This window comes from Tachypleus tridentatus, chromosome 13, assembly GCF_004210375.1.
Source record: "Tachypleus tridentatus isolate NWPU-2018 chromosome 13, ASM421037v1, whole genome shotgun sequence".
Taxonomy (NCBI): domain Eukaryota; kingdom Metazoa; phylum Arthropoda; class Merostomata; order Xiphosura; family Limulidae; genus Tachypleus; species Tachypleus tridentatus.
The window spans coordinates 159754925-159777413 of NC_134837.1; the positions used below are offsets into that span (position 1 = coordinate 159754925).

At 34.9% G+C, this 22489-nt stretch overlaps 1 protein-coding gene across 4 annotated transcripts in view; it reads right to left on the reverse strand.

The window, feature by feature from the left end:
- Positions 1 to 18286: 18286 nt before the first annotated feature.
- The window catches only part of LOC143237252 (uncharacterized), a 59067-nt gene continuing 54864 nt past the window's right edge, over positions 18287 to 22489 (reverse strand). For all 4 annotated transcript variants that reach the window (XM_076476305.1, XM_076476303.1, XM_076476306.1 and 1 more), the window contains exons 4-6: positions 22097 to 22320; positions 19690 to 19824; positions 18287 to 18898 (exon numbers count right to left, since the gene is read on the reverse strand). In XM_076476305.1, the coding sequence (XP_076332420.1) occupies positions 18730 to 18898; positions 19690 to 19824; positions 22097 to 22320 (528 nt within the window). In that variant the 3' untranslated portion in view covers positions 18287 to 18729. The remainder of the gene's footprint in view (positions 18899 to 19689; positions 19825 to 22096; positions 22321 to 22489) is intronic.

Below are 22489 nucleotides of genomic sequence, written 5' to 3' on the forward strand. Positions count from 1 at the left end.
TTATCCCAGTTTGTTTGTTTGTTTTTGAAATTCGCGCAAAACAACACGTGGGCTATCTGCGCTAGCCGTCCCTAATTTTGCAGTGTAGGACTAGAGGGAAGGCAGCAAGTCATCGCCACCTACCAACAACTCTTGGCCTACTCTTTTACCAACGAATACTGGGATTGACCGTCCCATTATAGCGCCCCCACGGCTGAAAGGGCAAGCATGTTATTAGGTCAGTCTAATCAAATAAAATAATACAATTGGTATTATTAAAAATAATATTTGTTTCGAAACAATAATCACAATAACAAGTATTATAGAATAAAAAGGCAATTTTCAACACCTTATAAACAAAATACAAAACAAAACATGTCAAGCAACGCAGAAATAAAACAAAACAGTAGTAATACAGAACAAAACATGTCAAGCAACGCAGAAATAAAACAAAACAGTAGTAATACAGAAACAAAACATGTCAAGCAATGCAGAAATAAAACAAAACTGTAGTAATACAGAAACAAAACATGTCAAGCAACGCAGAAATAAAACAAAACAGTAGTAATACAGAAACAAAACATGTCAAGCAACGCAGAAATAAAACAAAGCAGTGGTAAAGCAGCTAACCAGCAACGCAGAAATAAAACAAAACAGTAGTAAAGCAGCCAACCACCACCATAAGATCTTCTTCTGACTTTTTCAAGTAAAAGAAATTAGCTGGCTGTTACTTTTATAACGCGACCATAGTTGAAAAAACAAGCAACATGCATATAAATGGTATCCTTTAGTTTATCAGAAACTTTTCCTAAAGTACTGTCATTAGACCAGTTAATCTGTGCGCCCCGAAAAAGTTAGTAAACAGTAGGTTAATAATCTTCTGAATTTTGAGTAAAAAATGGAATTTGGAGTCAGAACCAAACACGTAGGGCTGTACCGTAATTTACAGCTGATGGTTAAAAATTTCTCTATAAAACAAAAACGAACAGAAACCTTCAAAGAAAGTAAGTTGTATTTTTTTTAATTTCGCACAAAACTACTCGAGGGATATCTGTGCTAGCCGTCCCTAATTTTGACGAGCGGGGATGCGAACCCGCGACCCTTAGATTAGGAATCACACGCCTTAACACGCTTGGCCATGACGGGGCAAGAAAGTGAGATAAAAAGCACTTAAAATACTGACGGACATGATTATGAACTACTAATTTCTGGCATACCAGCTTCCTCTATTGGTGTAAAACCAAAAAAGAAACTGCATTCGTATATACGCTGTATTAGTACACACTAACAAATTCCTTGATATATATATCTTGAAAATATAAAAAGTATTTATAGTTATATGCGTGTAAATGTCTGTGTAAGTTATTAATAAAGATAACATATAATAGCTTGGCATTTTTTTTCTTTAAAAAAATGAAGTATATTTTGATTTTCATTTACCACACTGAATCCATTGATTGAAACAAGAAATCAGAATCCACATACATAGTTATTGAAGCCATGTAATTTCTGGTGTTTCTGTGCTTTTGCCCTATTACATTATTATAAAACCATATAATTGTTACTGTTGGCTGACAATTAGCCTGATTAGTTAAGTGTTGTTTTTTTTGTTATTTGAATTTCACGGCTGCCTCAGAGCTATCTGCTCAAATTGTCAAGACGAACAGAGAGATGCGTTCATCACTCTTATAACGTATCCATGAACCTAAAGACCTCTAATTCGTGTTTCTTATTTTGTTTCCGTGTTTTTATTGTTATTGTTTGGTTGTTTTTTGTTGTTGTTTTTTGTAATAACAGGATGCAAGCAATTAAGCCTCGGACGCCTACTTCGGCATGCTAACTACTGGGCCACACTCGACTCATGAAATTAGCCCTTACCAGAGCAATTACGGTTCGTCATATTCTTGTAGAAATACTTCTAAAATGAAAAGCTTTATAAATTAATGAATAAATAAAACATCTGTTTCTAGATTTTCTTGCGGAAGAGAGAATCTTACAAGTATATGCGATAAATGGAAAATAATTAACTAGAAGTAAATAACATAATTCCCGGTGCCTTCGTGATCTGTTATATGGAATAAATAACAAATAATTCAGAAACAGCTCTCTTTGAAGCATGAATATTTGCTTGCAAAGAACAATAAAACTGTGCTTGGCTGGTTGGCAGTGATTTATGTACAGACTACCTAGGTTTGACCTATGTTAACACAATTACGTAGTGTTACCACGTTATAAAGAATCGACTGGATACGTGAACCAATGAACAGCAAATGTGAAGTAGACTCAGTGTTAATAAAAATTTGTTTAATTGTTAAAGATAATTTATCTAATAAATAAATTTAGTAATCGTTTTATTACTGTTATTTTCCATATTGTACAAATCAAGGAATAATGGATACATAATACGTTGCACTGGAGTGAATGTATTCATTCCTATGTTTCGGAGTATTTTAGATCAATAAGTATTAAATAAGTGGAGAGAGATATCGTTGTTGTTTTTGGATTAAGCACAAAGCTATACAATGAGCTATCGGTGTTCTGCTCACCACGGGTATCGAAAACCGGTTTTTATAGTTGTAAGTCCACAGACATACCGCTGAGCCACTGGGGGCGGATAGAGATGTCCTTCAAAATCATAACTTTATTTTATTAAGAATAAAAAAGTACATTATGGATCGTTGTTGCTGCTGATTTTTTTAGTGCAAGGCTACACAATGGGATACCCGCGCTCTATCAACCACGGGGAATCGAACCCCGGATTTTAGCATTATAAATCCGTAAACATAACTCCGAAATTTAAGGATCGAATTATTTGAATTAGTAGTAAATTGCCAATCTAGGTTACATCTGTATTGTATACTTCTTAATAAAACCATTGTACAAGATCGCGATACAATATAGAGATGTCATTTTACAATTCTATAATTCTCATTACTTTTCCAGTTTATCTAGATGTCCTCCTCACCCATTGTCTTGTGGAGAAATTCCATAAACCTTGTGGAAGCTTTCACTGTAGTACTTACTTTGTAGTATTTAAAACACTGACAAGTTCTTAATAAGCTTGAAGTCATAACCTTCTGTTTTGAAAAAGAAAAGTAAAGATGAAATAACAATTGAAACGTAAGACACGTGTGCAAGCAAAAACAGGAATGGCTGGTATTCTTTTATAATAAAATACTTTACGCAATATTACCTTTGATTATCAAGTAACATTACATATTTATATCCAAATCGAATGGAACTAACCAAACTTTGAGTTTTTCTAGTCTTCTAATTAAAAGCTTCGAAAGCAGTGATAAATGAAAAACAATTCTCCTAGTACGTCTTGTTTGAAATACTTTTCATACAATTAAAAACAACATAAACAACGTTGACTGTCTCTTTACATTATATGATTAATACTAGACATAATTTCATACTCTTGGAAGCACACTTACTTTCATTTGGTGAACTATTCTATTTTTTTGAAATTTCTCTCCATAGCGTATGAAAAATGTTTGTTTGTTTGTTTGTTTTAATTTCGCGCAAAGCTACTCGAAGGCTATCTGCGCTAGCCGTTCTAATTTAGCAGTGTAAGATTAGAGGGAAGACAGCTAGTCATCACCACCCATCGCCAACTCTTGGGCTACACTTTTACTAACGAATAGTGGGATTGAGCACACGTTATAACACCACCACGGCTGAAAAGGCGAGCATGTTTGGTACGAAGGGAATGCGAACACGCGACCCTCAGATTACGAGTCGCACGCCTTAACCCACTTGACCACTATTAATCAGAAGGAAGGCAGTGGTGTGAGAAATAATAACTCGCAAATATTTATGTTACACAGCGTTCCAATCCACTTTGTGAACACTAAATCCTGAGATTTACCGGGACAATTATCTGAGAACTAATCAGGTAGCACGTGTTATGGTCAGGAAGAAGAATCCTTATATCCCAGTTGCCAAGGTCACTGCAGGAACCTGAGACGAACAGATTTCAATATGTCTTTGGTTTTGTTGATCAAATTACATTAGTATCACATATCATAAAGAAAGTCACTTTGCTCTCATCTATTCTTGAAACCAAAAAGGAAGGTTCCACTAAAGAACTCTGACACAGTTTGTTTCAATATGAAACGCCACAAAAAGTGGATTGGGCAATATTCACCATTTTAGCTTGTGTATTTAACTTCTACTACAAGGCAAATCAATAGCCAATAGTGTCTTTATCAGCATGAGGGACGTTGCTGGAAAATCTGTTATTACTACATGGCTTTACAATATAAATTCCAAAATCTTATCGCCACATGGTTTTTGGGTATCTTGGCGAAGCTCTGGTTTCTCAACTGTTATAACAAAAGATGCAAAGCTAAACAACTTGCGTAGCTAAATTGCGGCAGGTGCTATTGGCTTGCCTGTCGCTAATCAGTAGTTCAAAATTAGGGACGACTATACCTGAATCCTTAGTGTCTCTGACTTAGCTGTTTAGTATACGTGAACGCATGACGCATCTTTCATGTTGAAGATTCTAATTACACTTTTTTTAGAAGAAACACATAATAACAAATCATTGTCTGTGGAACCAAGATGTAGTTTTATTAGTTATACATTGTACGTTTGATGCTTAAAGGTAAAAAACATTTAATTTTGATCTTTAATAAACTTTTAAAAGAACATTTTGTGTTTCCTTGGTGCTTCTCTTAACAAACGCGCCTTTTGAAAAATGAAATTATTCTTGAGATCTAAACCACCAAGAAACATCGAATGTAACTTTATCCAAAGAACAGCTAAGTTGTCTTTCTTAGTTCATCCATGTTGAAGCATCTCCAGTTATAGTTTTGGCATCCTTATCTACCAGAGAGCTATTAGGAACTTGACAGACAACTGAGGTTTTACTCACGCGTATCTTTATTAATTGGTGGTATTAGGCGACTTATTGGTCAAAATGGTTACGTAATTTGGTTCTAAAGTGGATGATGTCATATGCCGTAAAACAAAATTAGGTTATGTTTTACAATAGTACAAAGGTAAGCATGATAGATGAAGAGAGCTTAGGAAAAATTTCCTGATCATCTAGTGTATGTATTGAAATTTAGAGTTAACAGCGGATCAGCTACAAGTGAAGTGTTCTTCAGTAAACAGAACAAACTGTGAGTTTCTAGTTTTAGTTTTGAAGAAATTTCAAAGACCAAAAAATGTATTTCAGCTAATACAGCCTGAACCAAAAAAATACACTCATTGGTAAGCACTACATGCGCTGGTTGAATCTGAGTAGAATGAAGGAAATATTTACAGTGCAGGAAAAAGCGATATAAACAGCAATCCTTGTCACTAAATAAAAGGAGAGCTAGCAGACTCTCTCCTATTGTAATATATCTGATGTTTCAACTGGAGAATCATTTTATCCTCAGTGAGAAAAGCTTTCTTCTCTTCTTCAGAGTTACATATGTCAATATCTCTTTTTTTATTTAAAGTCCATAACAGAACTGATAAGAAACATTTGCATGTTTGTCTATTCGTGGATCATAGGTTAGAAAAGAAAATGTTCTACAAATTCCACTACTATAAGTTAAACACTCATTTACATAGCAGGATCAGAGAAATCCTTTTACTTGTTTCATGCATTGGATTTACTCTAATAGTTTCGATTTTAACTTCTTCATAGGCTGTATATGAAAAGTAACATAAACAAAGAACATGTGCATAACAAATATGGATAGCAATGTTGAATGTAACATTAGCTACTCTGAGATGTTTTAATACGAAGCTGATTTATACGTGTGTGTATGATTTTTGTAATTTTGTTGCTTTTACATAACAACTGTTTATCTTTATTAGATTTTTTTTATGTAAATAGGCATAAAAATTGTAATAATTTATTTAACCTTGAAAATATTGTTGTGCAGCTGTTACATCACGAAGGATAAAAGCTGAAATTATACACCCCCAACGTCTTATTAACACTGATTGAATGCCAGATTATCCTGCCAATGGTTCAGTAAGTCTACACGTGTGCGTTTTGGTAATATGTATATGTACGTGTGTAGGGGAATAAAAAATACTCAAATATTCTTTCCGAACTTCTTGAACTCATTCATTTACGCTTCCTATTTGGTTTAGAAAGTTATTAAAACATACAGTAAAGCTACTTCACAATGGAACCCATAGGTTGATACAACCTCAAATAAAGCGCATTATATAAACACAACGACACTTAGATTCATGTTTGATTGAATGCAGGGCACTCACTAATCTCAAAAGAAAAGATTTGTTTTGTATTTCGGGCAAAGCTACACGAGGGTTATCTGCGTTAGCCGTCCATAATTTAGCAATGTAAGACTAGAAGGAAGGCAGCTAGTCATCACCACCCACCGCCAACTCTTGGGTTACTCTTTTACCAACGAATAATGGGACTGACCATCACATTATAACGCCCCACTGCTGAACGGGCGAGCATGTTTGGAGCGACGGGGATTTGAATCCGCGACCCTCCGATTACGATTCGAGTGCCTTAACCACCTGGCCATGCCTGGCACAAAAGATAGGAAGCGGACATCTTACAAAAAAAATGTTAAAACATATATACCCGAATTTCAAATATTTTTGGATTTTTGTTCCAGCTACCCATTATCGAAATTATTATTTGAGATACAGAAATTAATTTTATGTGTGTTATAAATATTTAATTATTATGTTCTACAGTTTCAGCTTAAATTAAATGTTTCCGTTTATATATTTCTTGTTGCTCTTGAACATTTATGATACTTTTTTACTTATAACTGCATAATATTTGCCAAATAAACTAGGAAAGGAAAGATATATAATTCATACAATGTAATCTTGCCTAAGAAATGAAACTCATTGCTATTAATGTGTTTTAGAATGCTACATATTTATCTTAAGTTTTGAAGTAAATTACATTTCAGGAGCGATTAATTTCTATTTATTTATTATCTGTTTTTCATGATTTAATCAAACATGCAACCAAAATGCACGATTTCTCGGCGGTACAGCGACAAGTCTTTGGGTTTAGAACGCTAAAATTAGAGGTTTCGATTTCCGTTAGTAAACACAGTGGATATCTCGATATGACTTTTCTGTAACTAAAACCACACACATACTAAACACACGGATGGCGTTATCTAGCAGAGAATTAGTTGTAAGTGACGTATAAGGTGGTGTAATTACGTCTAATTAATTAAATGCATGAGTATGCCTCCTATAGCATTATAAGCATTGGAATTTAAGTTCAGTGTTTATTTTTATGTAATCTTCAAGAGTAATACTCAGACAGGAAAAACACAGACCCTCGTCTGAAAGTCTTCTGTGATATCAATGTGTTTTTATTGCATTTTACCATTGTTAGATACCATATTATTTATTAAAATAAGAACTGGAAAACAGAAACCAACACTCCTGTATATTAGATATTCAGTAATCTTGAGATATCATTATATCTATAATTTTAGTTGATAAAACACTATCGCAATTTGATCAAAAAGACAATAAATCTCTCGAATATGAAGGTTGAAATAAATATAAAATTAGGTTTAGAAATACTGTAAGAAGATAATGTGTATTTACACTGCTTATAACAGGTAAAATTATTAACCTATAACAGGTAAAATTATTAACCCTCCAACGAGAACACACACCTCAAAGATATAAGATTTGTTTGCTTATTTTAATACCTAAGTTTGTTGCAGTTTTATACACGCAAAATAAACTGTTGGATGTGTATTGCACAAGTCCCACTAGCGTGTTTTCGAACATTGTTGAACTTTCGAGAATCTCGTCTTAAACTATATATATAAACCGACGAGCTGAGAGTGTGGGTGTTTTTCGTATAGCAAAGCCACAAAGGGCTATCTGCTCTTGATTTCGCCATCTTCACCATTACCTGTATTAATTAATTACGTACTCTCTTGTAGAATAAATTTACAAACCTTCTGTTATGACTTCTTTATTCACCTTTTACTTTAACAAGATTGAATGAACTTCCAAGATTTCTGGTACATTTGCATCCTAAGTTATTCCTTCCTCTTGTTTCAGTATTTTTTGGTTATTCCTTCCTCTTATTTCAGCTAACTTTACTTGCAGCTTTAGTTCAAACCGACAATACCTTTAGAGCTGTCACCATTACCGGTTTACTAGTCTGTTATGTCGTCGTGACCATTAAGCAGTATCGAAGAAAGATAAAGTTGCTAAAAAATTTTAGAGACATCGCCATTTTTGGATGAATTTGCAGTTTTAAGACATAAAAGCTAAAGTTTAAAGTGAACAACCTGAATAAGGACAGCTTTTGATATTTTTCTTTGTACTGTAAGGTATTTACTATTATTCATAAATTTCGCTCTGTTTATTTTATATTGTAATCGGTATTAAATCATTTGGATTAAAGGACTATTCATGTCTGTAATCGTTCCTTCATTTCTGTAAATAGATAACTTATATTTTTTCAGTAATGGTTTAGTTGTTGTTTTAGATGGAGATTGATGTAGTATATCAGAACCGTTTTTGTTTTACCAGCAACTTGTTGCATCAGTGCTTTTATGCATTTCTAAAGGTCATGTGAATATTCAATATCCTCACTCGTCAGCCAAACACCAGAACTTTCTCCTTATGGAGTCAACTCATCTGTGTTCATATTATTTTCTTACACTCTACGGCTTTGATGCTAAATTTATCTTTATTGCAAGATGATATGGTTGTTAAGTAAATTGTATAGAAAAAGTGTATTAATTAGTTACACTGTGCAGCACAATAATGTGTATATTTTTTGTTACTAAGCATAAGTGACATTGAGTTTCACTTAAAGTACTAAGAGGGTTCCAATTAACATTATTTTGATTTCCATTATTTGTTATATAGGATTTAACTGGCGAAATAGCAATGATTTGTTTCACTATTTATTGGTTTTCTTTTCTAAATTTGATAATTGAACTGAACAGCTTTCTATCTGAAAACTGTACATTGGAGAAGCTGATTTGATATTTTGTCGTGAAAGACGAAACCCATAATGCTACCTTGATGGCCTTACTGTCTCGTGTTTTTTAAAACTATCTTTTCTAATAAGTCGTTAGTTCTATTAACATTTTTTTATTTAGTGACAGAAAGGCATTTTACAAGTGATAGGTAAACGTAAACTTGACATTTTACTCCATTTAATTGTGTTTCTATTCTCTCTTTGCTTGTTCTAGAGAAAAGTCACATTAGGCTATCTATTGTGTCCGTCACGGTAAATCGAACCTCAAATGTTAGCGTTATAAGTCCGTAAATATACCGATGTCTTATCGAGAGACATTTCCTGGTTTGGTTTGTTTTGAACTTTGTACATAACTACACGAAGACTATTTCCGCTTTCCGTCTCTAATATTGCAATAAACGACAAGAGAGAAGGCAACTACTCCTCATCACCCACCGCCAACTCTTTTACCAACGAATAGTAGAATTTTTCGTCACATCATAATTAAAAGAGCATGTTTGGTGGGACGGTAAACATTTCTAGCCTGACCAATTTAATTTGAACATTAAAGTTTGTAGCATTTGTCGATGATTGCTTGAAATAGATGAACACTACTCTTGCAATTGGGCTCACAATGTTCAGTTATACGTATAATATTTTTTTTATCAGGACCTCAGTTGTCCACATGTTTACTAATTTATTATTTTCAACTTGTGTGTCAGATTCTATCAGTTCCTTTGAACAAGATCTGGTATGGCCAGGTAGTTGAGGTACTCGACTCGTAATCTGAGAATCGCGGATTCGAATTCCCGTTACAGTAAACCTGCTCTCTCTTTCAGCCGTGGAGGCATTATATTGTAACGATCAAACCCACTTTTCGTTAGTAAAATAGTAGCCAAAGAGTTGGCGGTGGGTGGTGATGACTAGCTGCCTTCCCTCTAGTCTTACACTGCTAAATTAGGGACGGCTAGTGCAGATAGCTCTCGAGTAGCTTTGCGCGAAATTCAAAACAAACAAACAAATAAATCCTTCAAACAAAAGCTTTTAATTTTTGCAGCCCAGCCATCCGAAACCTGTCAAGAATCAAGTAAAATAAATAATTTTTATTGCTAGCTTTCTTCTTGTTTTTAACATGCTGTTAATGATTACGAACAGCTTCTTTCTCTAATGCTAATGAAACAATTTATACGCCCTAATCACTTTCACAAACACTAGCAGGTGGTACATTAGCGTTTACACCAAGAAAAATATATCGTAAGTGTAATGTTGCTGTGGTGGAAATATAACCTCTGAACTCTACTTGGAGCTGTTTCTTGTCCTGTTAACAAACGATGACGCTAACAGGATCCGTTAATATAGCCAGTCACCCGTTGATTGCACTTCGTACTTAGTCTGATTGTAAGGAATGGTATATATTTAAACTTTTTAACAAACTTTTAGTGAATTTCCTTATTTGCTTCAGACATTCGTGCAGAACCACAGAGAGGTTTTTGAGACAGTCATGACTAATTTAAAGACGATAAATTAAGAAAAGGTAGCTATAGTCAACAGTATTCGCCGCCAACTCTTGGGCTATCCTAATTGAATATTGGGTTTTTGCATTCACTCTTGCCCCCCGCTAGTACAGCGGCATGTCTTCGGAGTTACAACGCTAAAATCAGGGGTTTGATTCCCCTCGGTGGGCTCAGCAGGTAGCCCTATGTGGCTTTGCTATTAAAAAAACATACACACATTCACTCTTATAAAACACTCACGGCTTCAAAGTATGGAGCGCAACTTATTGCTTGTATGAGGATCGTGACGTGAACCGAGAAACCTCCAATCAGTCTGAAACGATAGCCACTAGACCACGCCTGGTCTAAATATATTTGCTTATTATTATCGACCAAACGCAATCCCGTAGTTAGCATGCTGAACTTTGGGTCCATGATTCCAGATGTGTTTCATACGTGGTTGCATTAAGTTCGTGTATCCCGTCTGACAAAGTTGCTTTCCTTGTTTCCTACCAATACAAAATCAGGGACGGTTAGTGCAAACAGCCATCGTGTAGTTTTATACAAAATTTAACAAAGCAAGCCTTTTGTTAGCTATTAAAACATTTCAATATCGAGTAAAAGTTTGAAAATTATAAAATGTGGATTCCAGATTCTTAACTAATAGAAAAGATTAAAATATATTGTAAGTAGAAAAGTAGAAAGATATATTTTCAAAAAAAGTAATGGATGTTACTTATAAAGATCGATTACGAAGACAAATGTCATGTTATTCATGCCAGTACTGTTTGTTTCTCACGTTTACGGTTAGCCAAGTCATTCTACGAATAAAAAACACAAGAAGAAATTATCAATAGCTGCGGCACTTGAATTAAAGTAAATTAATCTACGAGGCCTCTTTTTTTCTTTCTATTAGCTATATAAATCAAATCAAAATATATAACTATTCTCTACTCCTCTGTAACATATCAAAAACTTTTAATGAATCGTATTGAAAAAAACCTTGGAAATGCCAAAAAATGAAGCCATATTTAATATAGATCGTCTTAACTTGGCACCCAATAAACGTAAAATTATAATTTTTTTGATATTTCTTACTTTAACGAGTTTAACTGAAAATAAATATATTGCACGGTTTGTTTGTTTTTGAACTTCGCGCAAAGCTACACGAGGGCTATCTGCGCTAGCCGTCCGAAATTTAGCAGTGTAAGTCTAGAGGGAAGGCAGCTAGTCATCACTACCTACCGCTAACTCTTGGGCTACTCTTTTACCAAGATTGGCCACCACGTTAGCCTACACGGCTGAAAGGGCGCGCATGTTTGGTACGACGGGGACTCGAACCCGCAACCCTCAGATTACGATATTGCACATAGTTAGATCTTTATGAAAGTATTTGAAGGACAAGGTCATGTCATTCTATGAAGACCCTTCAACACAGTAATAAGGGTAGCTAGTGAACATAACTCAAAACAATTTTATCAAATAGAAATCCTACAGAAGCAACGTACAATATTTAGAATTAATTAATCAAGGTCATATGTCCCTTCTAGTGTCTGTTCTTGTAATTACTGTTAACATGCGTGACAACAGTTTACAAGTCCTCGTGACCAGCATTGACCCAAAGCTAATCTTTCAATTCAGTTGAAGTGCATGTGCAGCTTAACCATCTCGGACAACAGTTTAGCTATATCACCTTTCGATTAACCATTGGAACCCGCAATATTACTGTTCACTACATTATAGGTATTGATGTGATGACATGTTACCAATGATAATACTAGACACACATAACACCCTATGGAGCTTACCAAGATTTGACTAAATGCGTTAACTGGTCCAATAGACAAATGTTACGATATAAATGAATTATGATTAGAAATACTGGTGGCAAAGCTAGGTTCTGTGGCATCTTCATATACTATTCTAACTTATAATTTGTCAGGAAATATCATAAATTACGGCTTCAATTAAAGATCAGAATCAACTGTCTGCTGTTGGTGTGATGATAACCTGCAGAAGTTTCTTCACCATGTTTGATCATTTTGTGGGCTAATTGGAATAAGACCCACGAAAGTTACAACAGGTGCACCACACATTTTATGAGAAAAATAACTAAAATCATAAAGATCAAGTAGATATTTCAATGAAGGTTTTTTTTATAGCAAAGCCATAACGGGTTATCTGCTGTGTTCACCAAGGGTAATTGAACCCCTGATTTTAGCGTTGCTAACCCGAAGACTTACTGCTGTCCCATGAGAGAACATGATCATATTTGAACAGATCTTGTCGAGCGAGTTCTATAAACATGTAGTTTTTACATATTTTTCTGTTATATAATAAAATATATAACAAATTAACAACATTTTCAAGGGGAAGGCACTTTTTGTCTATTTCCTGTATGTGTGTGTATATATATAATGCTATAACATTTGTTTGTGCATTTCGTATTTAACCACAAAGCTGCACAATGGCTTATCTGTGCTCTGCCCACCATGGATATCGAAACCCTGTTTCTGTTGTTGTAGGAAAACATGTAGTCAGTTCTTTGTAATTGTTCGCAGGATATTAAATCTCTTTCACGTATACATTAGTCAATTGAATGTAAATAAAAAATATTCATACTCTTCTCTATTGTTCAGAGAAGACTGGATCGCATCAATTGTTCTGAAACATTCAACATGGACTGTCCATGAAATTTAATCAGACTTATCATTTATGTGTCATGTAATACGCTTAAATGTGACTCTAAACAGTGTCCAATTATTGTAATATTTACTATAATGGACGAAGCCTGTATATCGGTATCTATGTATGTAACCAAACCTTCTTCCCCATCTATTGAATAGTACCACAAGTAAATATCCATAAGGCTTTCACACTTTGGGTAATAAAGATTCAGACAATTAGAAAAATGACCATCTATTTATAATAGATCATAATTTTGAATATAAGTACTCTCCTTACAACAAGAACACAACTTTCACCAGGAATATACGTGAGAATTTGTTTGTCTTTCTTGATGTAATTTTTAAATGTAGTACTGAGAAACAAGAATTCATAAAAAAATTGTTATTTTTAGATAAAGAGTACCACTTTTAATAGATAAAAACTCAACAGTTTATATCATTAAAATATATGAAAAAAAAATTCTTTACGTCTAATTCTAATGAAAATTCTATTTTCATGCATTGAATTCATAAAAAAATTGTTATTTTTAGATCTAATAAAACTCAACAGTTTATATCATTAAAATATATGAAAATTCTATTTTCATGCATTGAGTTGCACATGACTAAAGAGCACAATCCGAACAAGTGGCCCAGCATGACCACGTGGTTGAGGCACTTGACTCATAATCAGAGGGTCGCGGGTTCAAATCTCAATCGCATCAAACATGCTCGCCCTTTCAGCCGTAGTGGCTTTATGATGTGCGGTCAATCCCATTATTTGTTGGTAAAAGAGTAGTCGAAGAGTTAGCGGTGGTGACTAAATGCCTTCCCTTTAGTCTTACACTGCTAAATTAGGGACGGATACCACAGATATCCCTCGTGTCGAACGCCTTAACCCACCTAGCCATGCCGGGCCCACTCAGATCGTAAAGATGTATTCAGATCATGGGTTTAGAATTTTTAAGACTTTGTAGTCAATGGGAATTTGAAATACACGGTCACTAACCAATTTGTTAAATTAGGACCGTTCAGAAAGATACTTCAAACAATTCTTATAATAGCCGTAGTAAGCAATTTGCGACGTTTTTATAATCACTAAAAATACAAAAATAGAAATATTACAGAAAAGCCGTTCAAGTGACTCGGACAACGGGATGGAACATAATAAGACTTCCGCCTGGAGAAGCATGAACATTTGCTTTTTTGACACATCTAATTTCTTCCCGCAGCGTTTTCTACAGGCTGCTTTCAGTTTAACACAAGTTTTATGTAGGCCTGAGTTCACAAACTATTTTTTAAGAACTGCGATGCTAATTTTACCTCTTGTTATGTAGTAAAAATAAAATACTCTGTCTTGTAATTTTTTAAAGGAGATAACTTGTTTATTTTAAATTAAGCAAATAAAATTGACTTAGTATACGAGGGCTGTTCAAAAAATACGCGGACTGTTTGAATTGCGCGGCTCCAGTTGGTTCCAGGGGAATCCGCTTGGTGTCGCTAGGTTTGCACAGATCAGCTGATTACGACGCCATTTTCCGATTGCAGATATCTGCATTTGTGTATTAGCTACGCGGTTTTAAGTGAAGTGCGATTTTTTCGTTTGGCGGATTTCAGAATGAATGACCTGAAGGAGCAACGACTTGCTGTGAAATTTTGTGCTAAACTTGGAACATCTGCGACTGAAACTTTTGCTATGCTTAACACGGCTTACGGTGATGTTGCTATGAAGCGTACGGCATGTTTCAAGTGGCATGAACGTTTTAAGGATGGTCGACAGTCCATTGAAGATGATGAGCGTCCTGGACGTCCTTTCACGTCAACTGACGACCCACACGTCGACAAAATCAATACCCTGGTGCGGGCAAATCGGCGTCTGACTGTCAGGGGAGCTTGCTGAAGAGTGTGGGATATCAGTTTAAATCTTGTTACGAGATTTTGACCGAAAAATTGAAGATGCACCGCGTTGCTGCGAAATTCAGCCCTCAGAACTCGTGAGTTTTTGGCCAAACACTCAATCACTGTTCTTCCCCACCCCCCTACTCACCTGATCTTGCTCCTTGCGACTTTTTCTTGTTCCCCAAACTCAAAAGACCCTTGAAAGGAAGAATATTTGAGACGATTCCCGAGATTAAGGCAAATGCGACGAAGGAGCTGGAGGACATTACAAAAAAAGCGTACCAGGACTGTTTCAACAAGTGAAAACACCGTTGGGATAAGTGTGTGCGTTGGGGAGGAGAGTACTTTGAAGGGGTCCCAGACCTGTAACTTTTAAATAAAGTACATTTTGTTTTATGACGTCAGTCCGCGTATTTTTTGAACAGACCTCGTACAAACAGATATTGACTCCAGAATCGAGAAGAACCGCAAGTATGAATTTTAGTATTAAAAGGCCCGAATTCTCAGAATTTTCTGAATGAATGTATCCTGTTTCAGTATCATGAATAAGTATTATTTCATGTACCGTGTAAGTGCTGAATGTGTCATGAAGTTTATTCTCGTAGGATTCAGATATATTAACATTTTAGCACCACATACTTTTTGAATAGTTCCAGGAACTTAAATTATCTCATGTAAATTTTATATGCACTTATATCAAAGATATAGAAGATTTCAGTGAAGAGGAAGAAAGATGTCGCTCTTCGTAGGTGTAGCCATTATGGTGAGAAGTTACTTTTCTAAAGTTTTTTATTTACAACATTACACACAAACTATAAACAAGTCAACAGAATCGAGGAGTTGTAATTTAGGGGCTAAATTATATAGGCGAATATCATAAGGGTTATGAGTGAACGAAATAGCGATACGAATACTAATTTTAACATACATTTCAAGTTATTCATTGAACGTATCATTGAAGCCTGCCCTCAGTTTGTTTCTTACCCATTCTTTCCTTTGCTTAAAAAGTAACTCGTTAGAGAGAACTCTAATTACTTTTTCACATCGTAGTTATACACACTTATTGTTTAAACAAACATTTCGTAATAAAGAGCACTGACCCTAATACTGGCCTAATAATGAATGTGACCCGAAAGACTTAGTACTTGATGGTTTGTATATATTATCTTTATTGTGAAAATACTTACGTGTACTATTAAGTTATTGATAGATATGATGTGTGAACTATATACAGTAGCTTTTAATGACACAATCAATAATTTTTTTCTTTATGAAATATGGATTGTAAGTAAAAGAAAATGAACACAAAATACCCCTAGTAAACGTCCTGTATAAAAACCGACTCTAAAATTGCATCTTTCTTTAGAAGTATTAAAATCAAACTTCGTACATTATGCACTTTCTCTCTGTGTTTAAGATTGTAAAAGTAGAAGCCTTGAATTTTAAACATAAAATGCATAATAAACCTGAGGGCTTACATAGATTGATCACAGATGTATAATGAATTCCACAAATCTAAGATGTAACACGTAATCGAACGTTGCTTTAGGGCTTTCATTGAAGTAACAAAAGAACGCTAGGTACTTATTTCGTATTTTTTTAACTAGTATTTTAATTACCGAATATTGCATGTTTGTGATATTACAGAAAAGAAATTTTATTCAAAAAATATTTAAGTCATAATGTTTACGATATAAGCAATCCATGTGACAAATTTGAAGAATCAGCTCTACAGTATATAAACACCTCTGAGCGTTTTACCAAAACCTTTGCCTTTACCGGTATTTCAGTGATAAGCTTGAAGGCTTACAACTGTAAAATTAGAAATTCGATTCCTTCAGTGACCACAGTGCATATTAATTTAGTACACCATACTGATAATAGTTATCTCCGCAACGAAAGTTGAGAAGTTACGAGACTTGTGACAAAAAGCTGTATTTTAGCAACTTTATTTTTCCTACATTTCCTTTGCCAACCCACTAATACAAATATTTTATATATTACAGAACGTTTCTAAAATTAATCTAGTAATACAGGAGGTCGATTTCCCAGAAGCAGTTTCGACAGTCTGATTGCACAGAAATCCACAGATGCTGACTCCGGTGACTTGAATCGATATGTTGTTGAAGCAGTGTGTCCCACTTAAGTCGTTTTTCTAGAAGACGACCATTTTTTATTACGTTGGATACTTTGCTTTCAGCACGCGAACATATTCTGCCATTAACATTTGCGTACGTGGGTGCTTACCCATTACTTTATTTACTAAGGCTGTAGTTCGACTTGCTACAGGTCTGTTTCTAGATTATGCTAGAATCCGCATTACTTTGTTTTCCGATGCCATTAGATCGATTAACAGAGATATTCCGAAAAGTTTGTATTTGTCGATTAGGCTTAGGTAAAATTAGCATCGCAGTTCTTAAAAAATAGTTTGTGAACTCAGGCCTACATAAAACTTATGTTAAACTGAAAGCAGCCTGCAGCAAGCGCTGCGAGAAGAAATTAGATGTGTCAAGAAAGCAAATGTTCATGCTTCTCCAGGCGGAAGTCTTATTATGTTCCATCCCGTTGTCCGAGTCACTTGAACGGCTTTTCTGTAATATTTCTATTTTCGTATTTTGAGTGATTATAAAAACGCCGCAAATTGCTTACTACGGCTATTATAAGAATTGTTTGAAGTCTCTTTCTGAACGGTCCTAATTTAACAAATTGGTTAGTGACCGTGTATTTCAAATTCCCATTGACTACAAAGTCTTAAAAATTCTAAATCCATGATTTGAACACATCTTTACACGATCTGAGTGGGCCCGGCATGGCTAGGTGGGTTAAGGCGTTCGACATGAGGGGTGCCTGTGGTAGCCGTCCCTAATTTAGCAGTGTAAGACTAGAGGGAAGGGAGCTAGTCATCACCACCCACCGCCAACTCTAGGCTACTCCTTTACCAATGAATAGTGGGAATGACTCTCCCATTATAACGCCCCCAGGGTTAAAAGGGCGAACATGTTTGATGCGACGGGGATTCGAACACGTGACCCTCGGATTACGTGTCGAGTGTCTTAACCAACTGGCCATGCAGGGCCTTAATATTTCTTGTTCCAATAAACTAACTGCAGTTAATAGAGCTTGCACAAAATACGGTCTTCCCTGCGACGCTTAGAGTAAAACGAGTTAGACATATCAATCCTGGATTCCAAGATGAATTACAGACAGTTTTGAAATCTACAATTCTATATTTTTGTTACAACAATCAAATTATCTTGTAAAGACGAGTTTGCAGCTTACGATTTCTTGTTAGAACAAACACCTCATAAACAAACACATTTAATTTTCGAAACACAGTGCAGCACAAAAGCATTGTCACAATAATTATGACACGAAATTAAAAGAAATTTATCGGAATACCAATATCTGTTTTGTATAGACAAACCCTGTAAACATATAAGAAACGATGATTTTGTTAGGTTCATACTTTAAAACTAAAAAAAAAAATACAACTTAATGTGACGTTAAAGGTCCTGCCAACGAAATGTCGACATTTTCCGTAATAAAAGAACCAGCTTGTATTTTTAAAATCTTCCTTCTGGCACTTTAGTGTTACTTTGAGCTCTCTTTTGAGAGGGAAAACGTCCCCAAAGTTACACCTTCTTAGGATCAATCACTTTTAATGTGAGCTTCACATCTTGCAAAATTTATATTGTCCAGACTAGTTCATACAACAAAATTCTATACCAGAATATTATTGTAATTGTTAATCACGTTCGAAGAAAGCCCATCTTTGATAATGATTTTGTTTGTTATAATCTCTGCGATTATTTCGTTTATTATGAGTTCGAGGTCGCTTCGGACATTTTCCTGTTAAGTAGTTGTACTGTCCAAACTCGCAATCAGGAATGTGGCACTTCTGAGCTCGAACACATCTGCGACAGAGAAGAGAGAAAATATAGATTTGAAACTAAACAGCCTAATCTGCATCGAAAACAAATATTACATCTTCTTCCTATAATACAAAAATTAAATAATTATGTTCGTCATTTCACCCCTAATGTTCGACAGAAGTTTTTATTAGTGGTTACTTTATTGCCACGAGGCACTAATTTAACCGATTTATCCAAAACTTAATTTTGCATATAATTTAAGCAACGTATAAAACATCAAAAATTCACTTATCCTGATCACCTCAAGAAACAGTATTATTTGTATAAAATTATAGGTGACTAGTTCCCTTAAAAAAAAACGAAAAACTTTTTGCACAAACGCACCAGGTTGCTGAACAAATGTTTCAACAGGAGTTGTTCTTTTAGTCAGAGGAGACACAGACGAATACAAGTTTCGACATTTATATGTGCTATAAAGCATAGATAATTTATCTTTGGATATAGCTGTTGCCAAATTTTAAAATGTTACGCAAAACTTCCCTTTACAATAATTGTAAAGCACTTGCATCAGTGTAGCTATTGTTATTCAAATCTTAATAGACGATTCTGGAATAGGTTGTCAAATTTTAAGAACACATTCATTTGTGGAGTACATAATTAATTTGTATTGCAAAAAACGTCAAAAGTTGTCCATTTGTTTAACCTACACTATGTTTCAAGGTCTATAAGAATGACGTTTTATGTTGGACATTTCTAATTAATAAAAAAAGTAAAACTTTCAGGGGAAAGTGATTTGACTTTAAAATTAATATTTTAACTTCAAATTAAATTACCTTTTTTCAATATCTGACAATGGGTCTCGACCCCTTTTTATTCGAAGACAAGGTTTGTGATGGTGAAAACAGTCGCAACTACATCGTCCATCTGGGAATTCACGTCTGTAAAATGGCAAGGGACATTCTCGACACCTAGAGTAGAAAAACTAATGAGCATTTTGGATATTTTAATACAAATTATCGGAAACATATTTGACTTAAATGAGGGCCCTACGGTATTATAGCGACTGCCTGTCGGGTTCTCCTACCCAGTTTCCCCAGAGAGTTAGTTATTTTACTTATTATCTTGATGTAACAAATATTCACAAAACTCCTTCGCGCATAAAACAAAAAAAACAACCATAGCGTTTGTTAAACATATTTTTGAGTAAAAATTTGTTGTGGAAAATGTCTATAATCGCATTTATCAAATCACAATCTCGGAGAATTATCATAATTATGTTGAGAATAAGTGGATTTTTATCTATGGATTTCTTTTTCATTAGTAAGTGAAACTAATTTATCTTGTTCTAAAAAAATGATATTAGACTTGCTGGTAAGGTTCACTTTTATCGAAGAATAAGTAAATATTACAGTGGTATCTCAGTGTATAACAATACACGAATAATAGTACAAACTGACTGTGATTGACCTTAGAAACCTAATACGCTCAACCTTAATTTAGGATCGCATGGTCAGGTAGTTAGGCACTTGACTCGTGATCCGAGGGTCGCGAGTTCGAATCCTTTTCACACCAAACATGCTCGCCTTTTCTGCCGTGGAGGCGTTATGATGTAACGGTCAATCCCACTATTCGTTGATAAAAGAGTAGCCCAAGAGTTGGCGGTGAATGGTGATGACTAGCTAGCTGCCTTCCCTCTAGTCTTACATTGCTTAATTAGGGGTGGCTAACGCAGATGGCCCTCGTGTAACTTTACGCGAAATTCAAAACAAACTAAACCTTAGAAACCTAATACGCTCAACCTTAATTTATGTATTGAGAAATTGAATGTAGTTAGAAACTTTCCTAATATAGTTCACGAATCTTATCATAACAATCAAGTATGCAGGGTCTTTAGAGTAGGTGTTTTTTCCACTCGGAATCGTCCTCAATCCTTTGCGTTAATTCCAGCACTATTGATTTGTTGTTCCTTCGCACAGGTAATTCGTCTTCACGTATTTAAGATTGTCTATCTTCGAAAGTTCATATTTTAATGAAAAAAAGCTTCCTTACAATATGTGATGACAACTAGTCGAATACTTCTAGTATTCACAGAAACACATAGTATATTACTTAATTTAGAGATTCTTACTTGATACGTACAAGAATAACTGATAACGAAATCTGAACCTTGAAACCAAGCAAGAGTAAAAACTAATAAAAATGCGAAAACAAAACAAAATAAGAACAAATAAAAACACCCTTCACATAAGTTATGTACAACTTAACATTTATGATAAACAGAAACATTAACCGTTTAAAATGACCCAAGAACTGGTAATGCCTTTACTTGCGGGGCGTCGAGCAATTAGAGAACTTGATAAACAAGTGGTCTGTCTACATAAGTAACTCCGATTTCTGAACTTTCTAGACTAAATTTAATCACAACAGAAGACACTATTGGATGGATGTGTATGTGAATTATTTAATATCCTATGCAAAAGAGGTTATAGTGGAAATTTTGCGTAAATGTTTAGTTATAATAGGAAAATCATAGCAACACGACATACTGAAATATTAAGAAAATATTACTTTATGTCTAATGTCGCACATTTTCGTTTTGCTTTGTGACGTCAAGAAATAAAGACCAGTCAAGAAAGATAAAATTACAATCTGTCTCAGGGATTACCATAACAAAACAATGAAACATATTTAAGGAGATGAAAAGGCGTGAAAATTTTACATGAAACATCATAAAGAATGTTGGTGCCAGCGGGAACTCTGAGCAACTTCTGGCTCCTATATAGTCAATTAATCCCAAAGTTATGCATTCTGTGCTACATGTGAGCGAGTTCCTCAAACTAACCATTCCGGTGCACGTGCAACGCCAGTGAAATGTGTAAGAGATATTGAATGCCTGAACTATAGCATACTAACACTAGAGAGCTTTACAAACGCCTACGTATAAACAATTTCGTAGTTGTTTGCTATTGAGACGTTGCTTTTTACAGGTTACATTCTAACATACTATAATTTAGAAGTTATTGCTGGTAACAAACAAAGCCAACTTAAGAAAATGCTATTGAATATTTGAGTGATGAAAACCAAACTGAAACGTAATACGAAAAACAAACCCGTGCATCCATCATACAGCTAGAGAGAATTTCAATGTACACATATTACATTTTTGTTTCACAATTTAATAGTATTCAAGATTTGGAATGAATGGCATAAAACGCAAAATAGAATTTTATTTTCACTTACTTTGAGTCTTCCTGGCTAGGAGGATAACGTAATGGATTAGCGAGAACAAGATGAGACAGCGGTTCAGAACTCTCCTCCTGGTATGATTTCGAAGCTGGATGCGACTCCACATAGTCTCCAGCACGTGGCTCCTTATTGATGGGTTGGCATTCACATTCTGTGTGGTTGATGAAAAGTAATTTTTCCACAGCATTACTAAGTCCAACATACGTGCCTTGAAGGGTCTGCAGGTAAGTACGTTGATGTATATAGGGCAGTTGTAAGCTTTATAAACACACGAGTTAATAATTATCCCAGAATTTATGTTAGGTTAGAGTGCTCTACTTTAATTAATACGTTGAACGTTTAGCAAACCAACTGGTGAACTGACACTCGAACTAGCGAGCCCTTTTG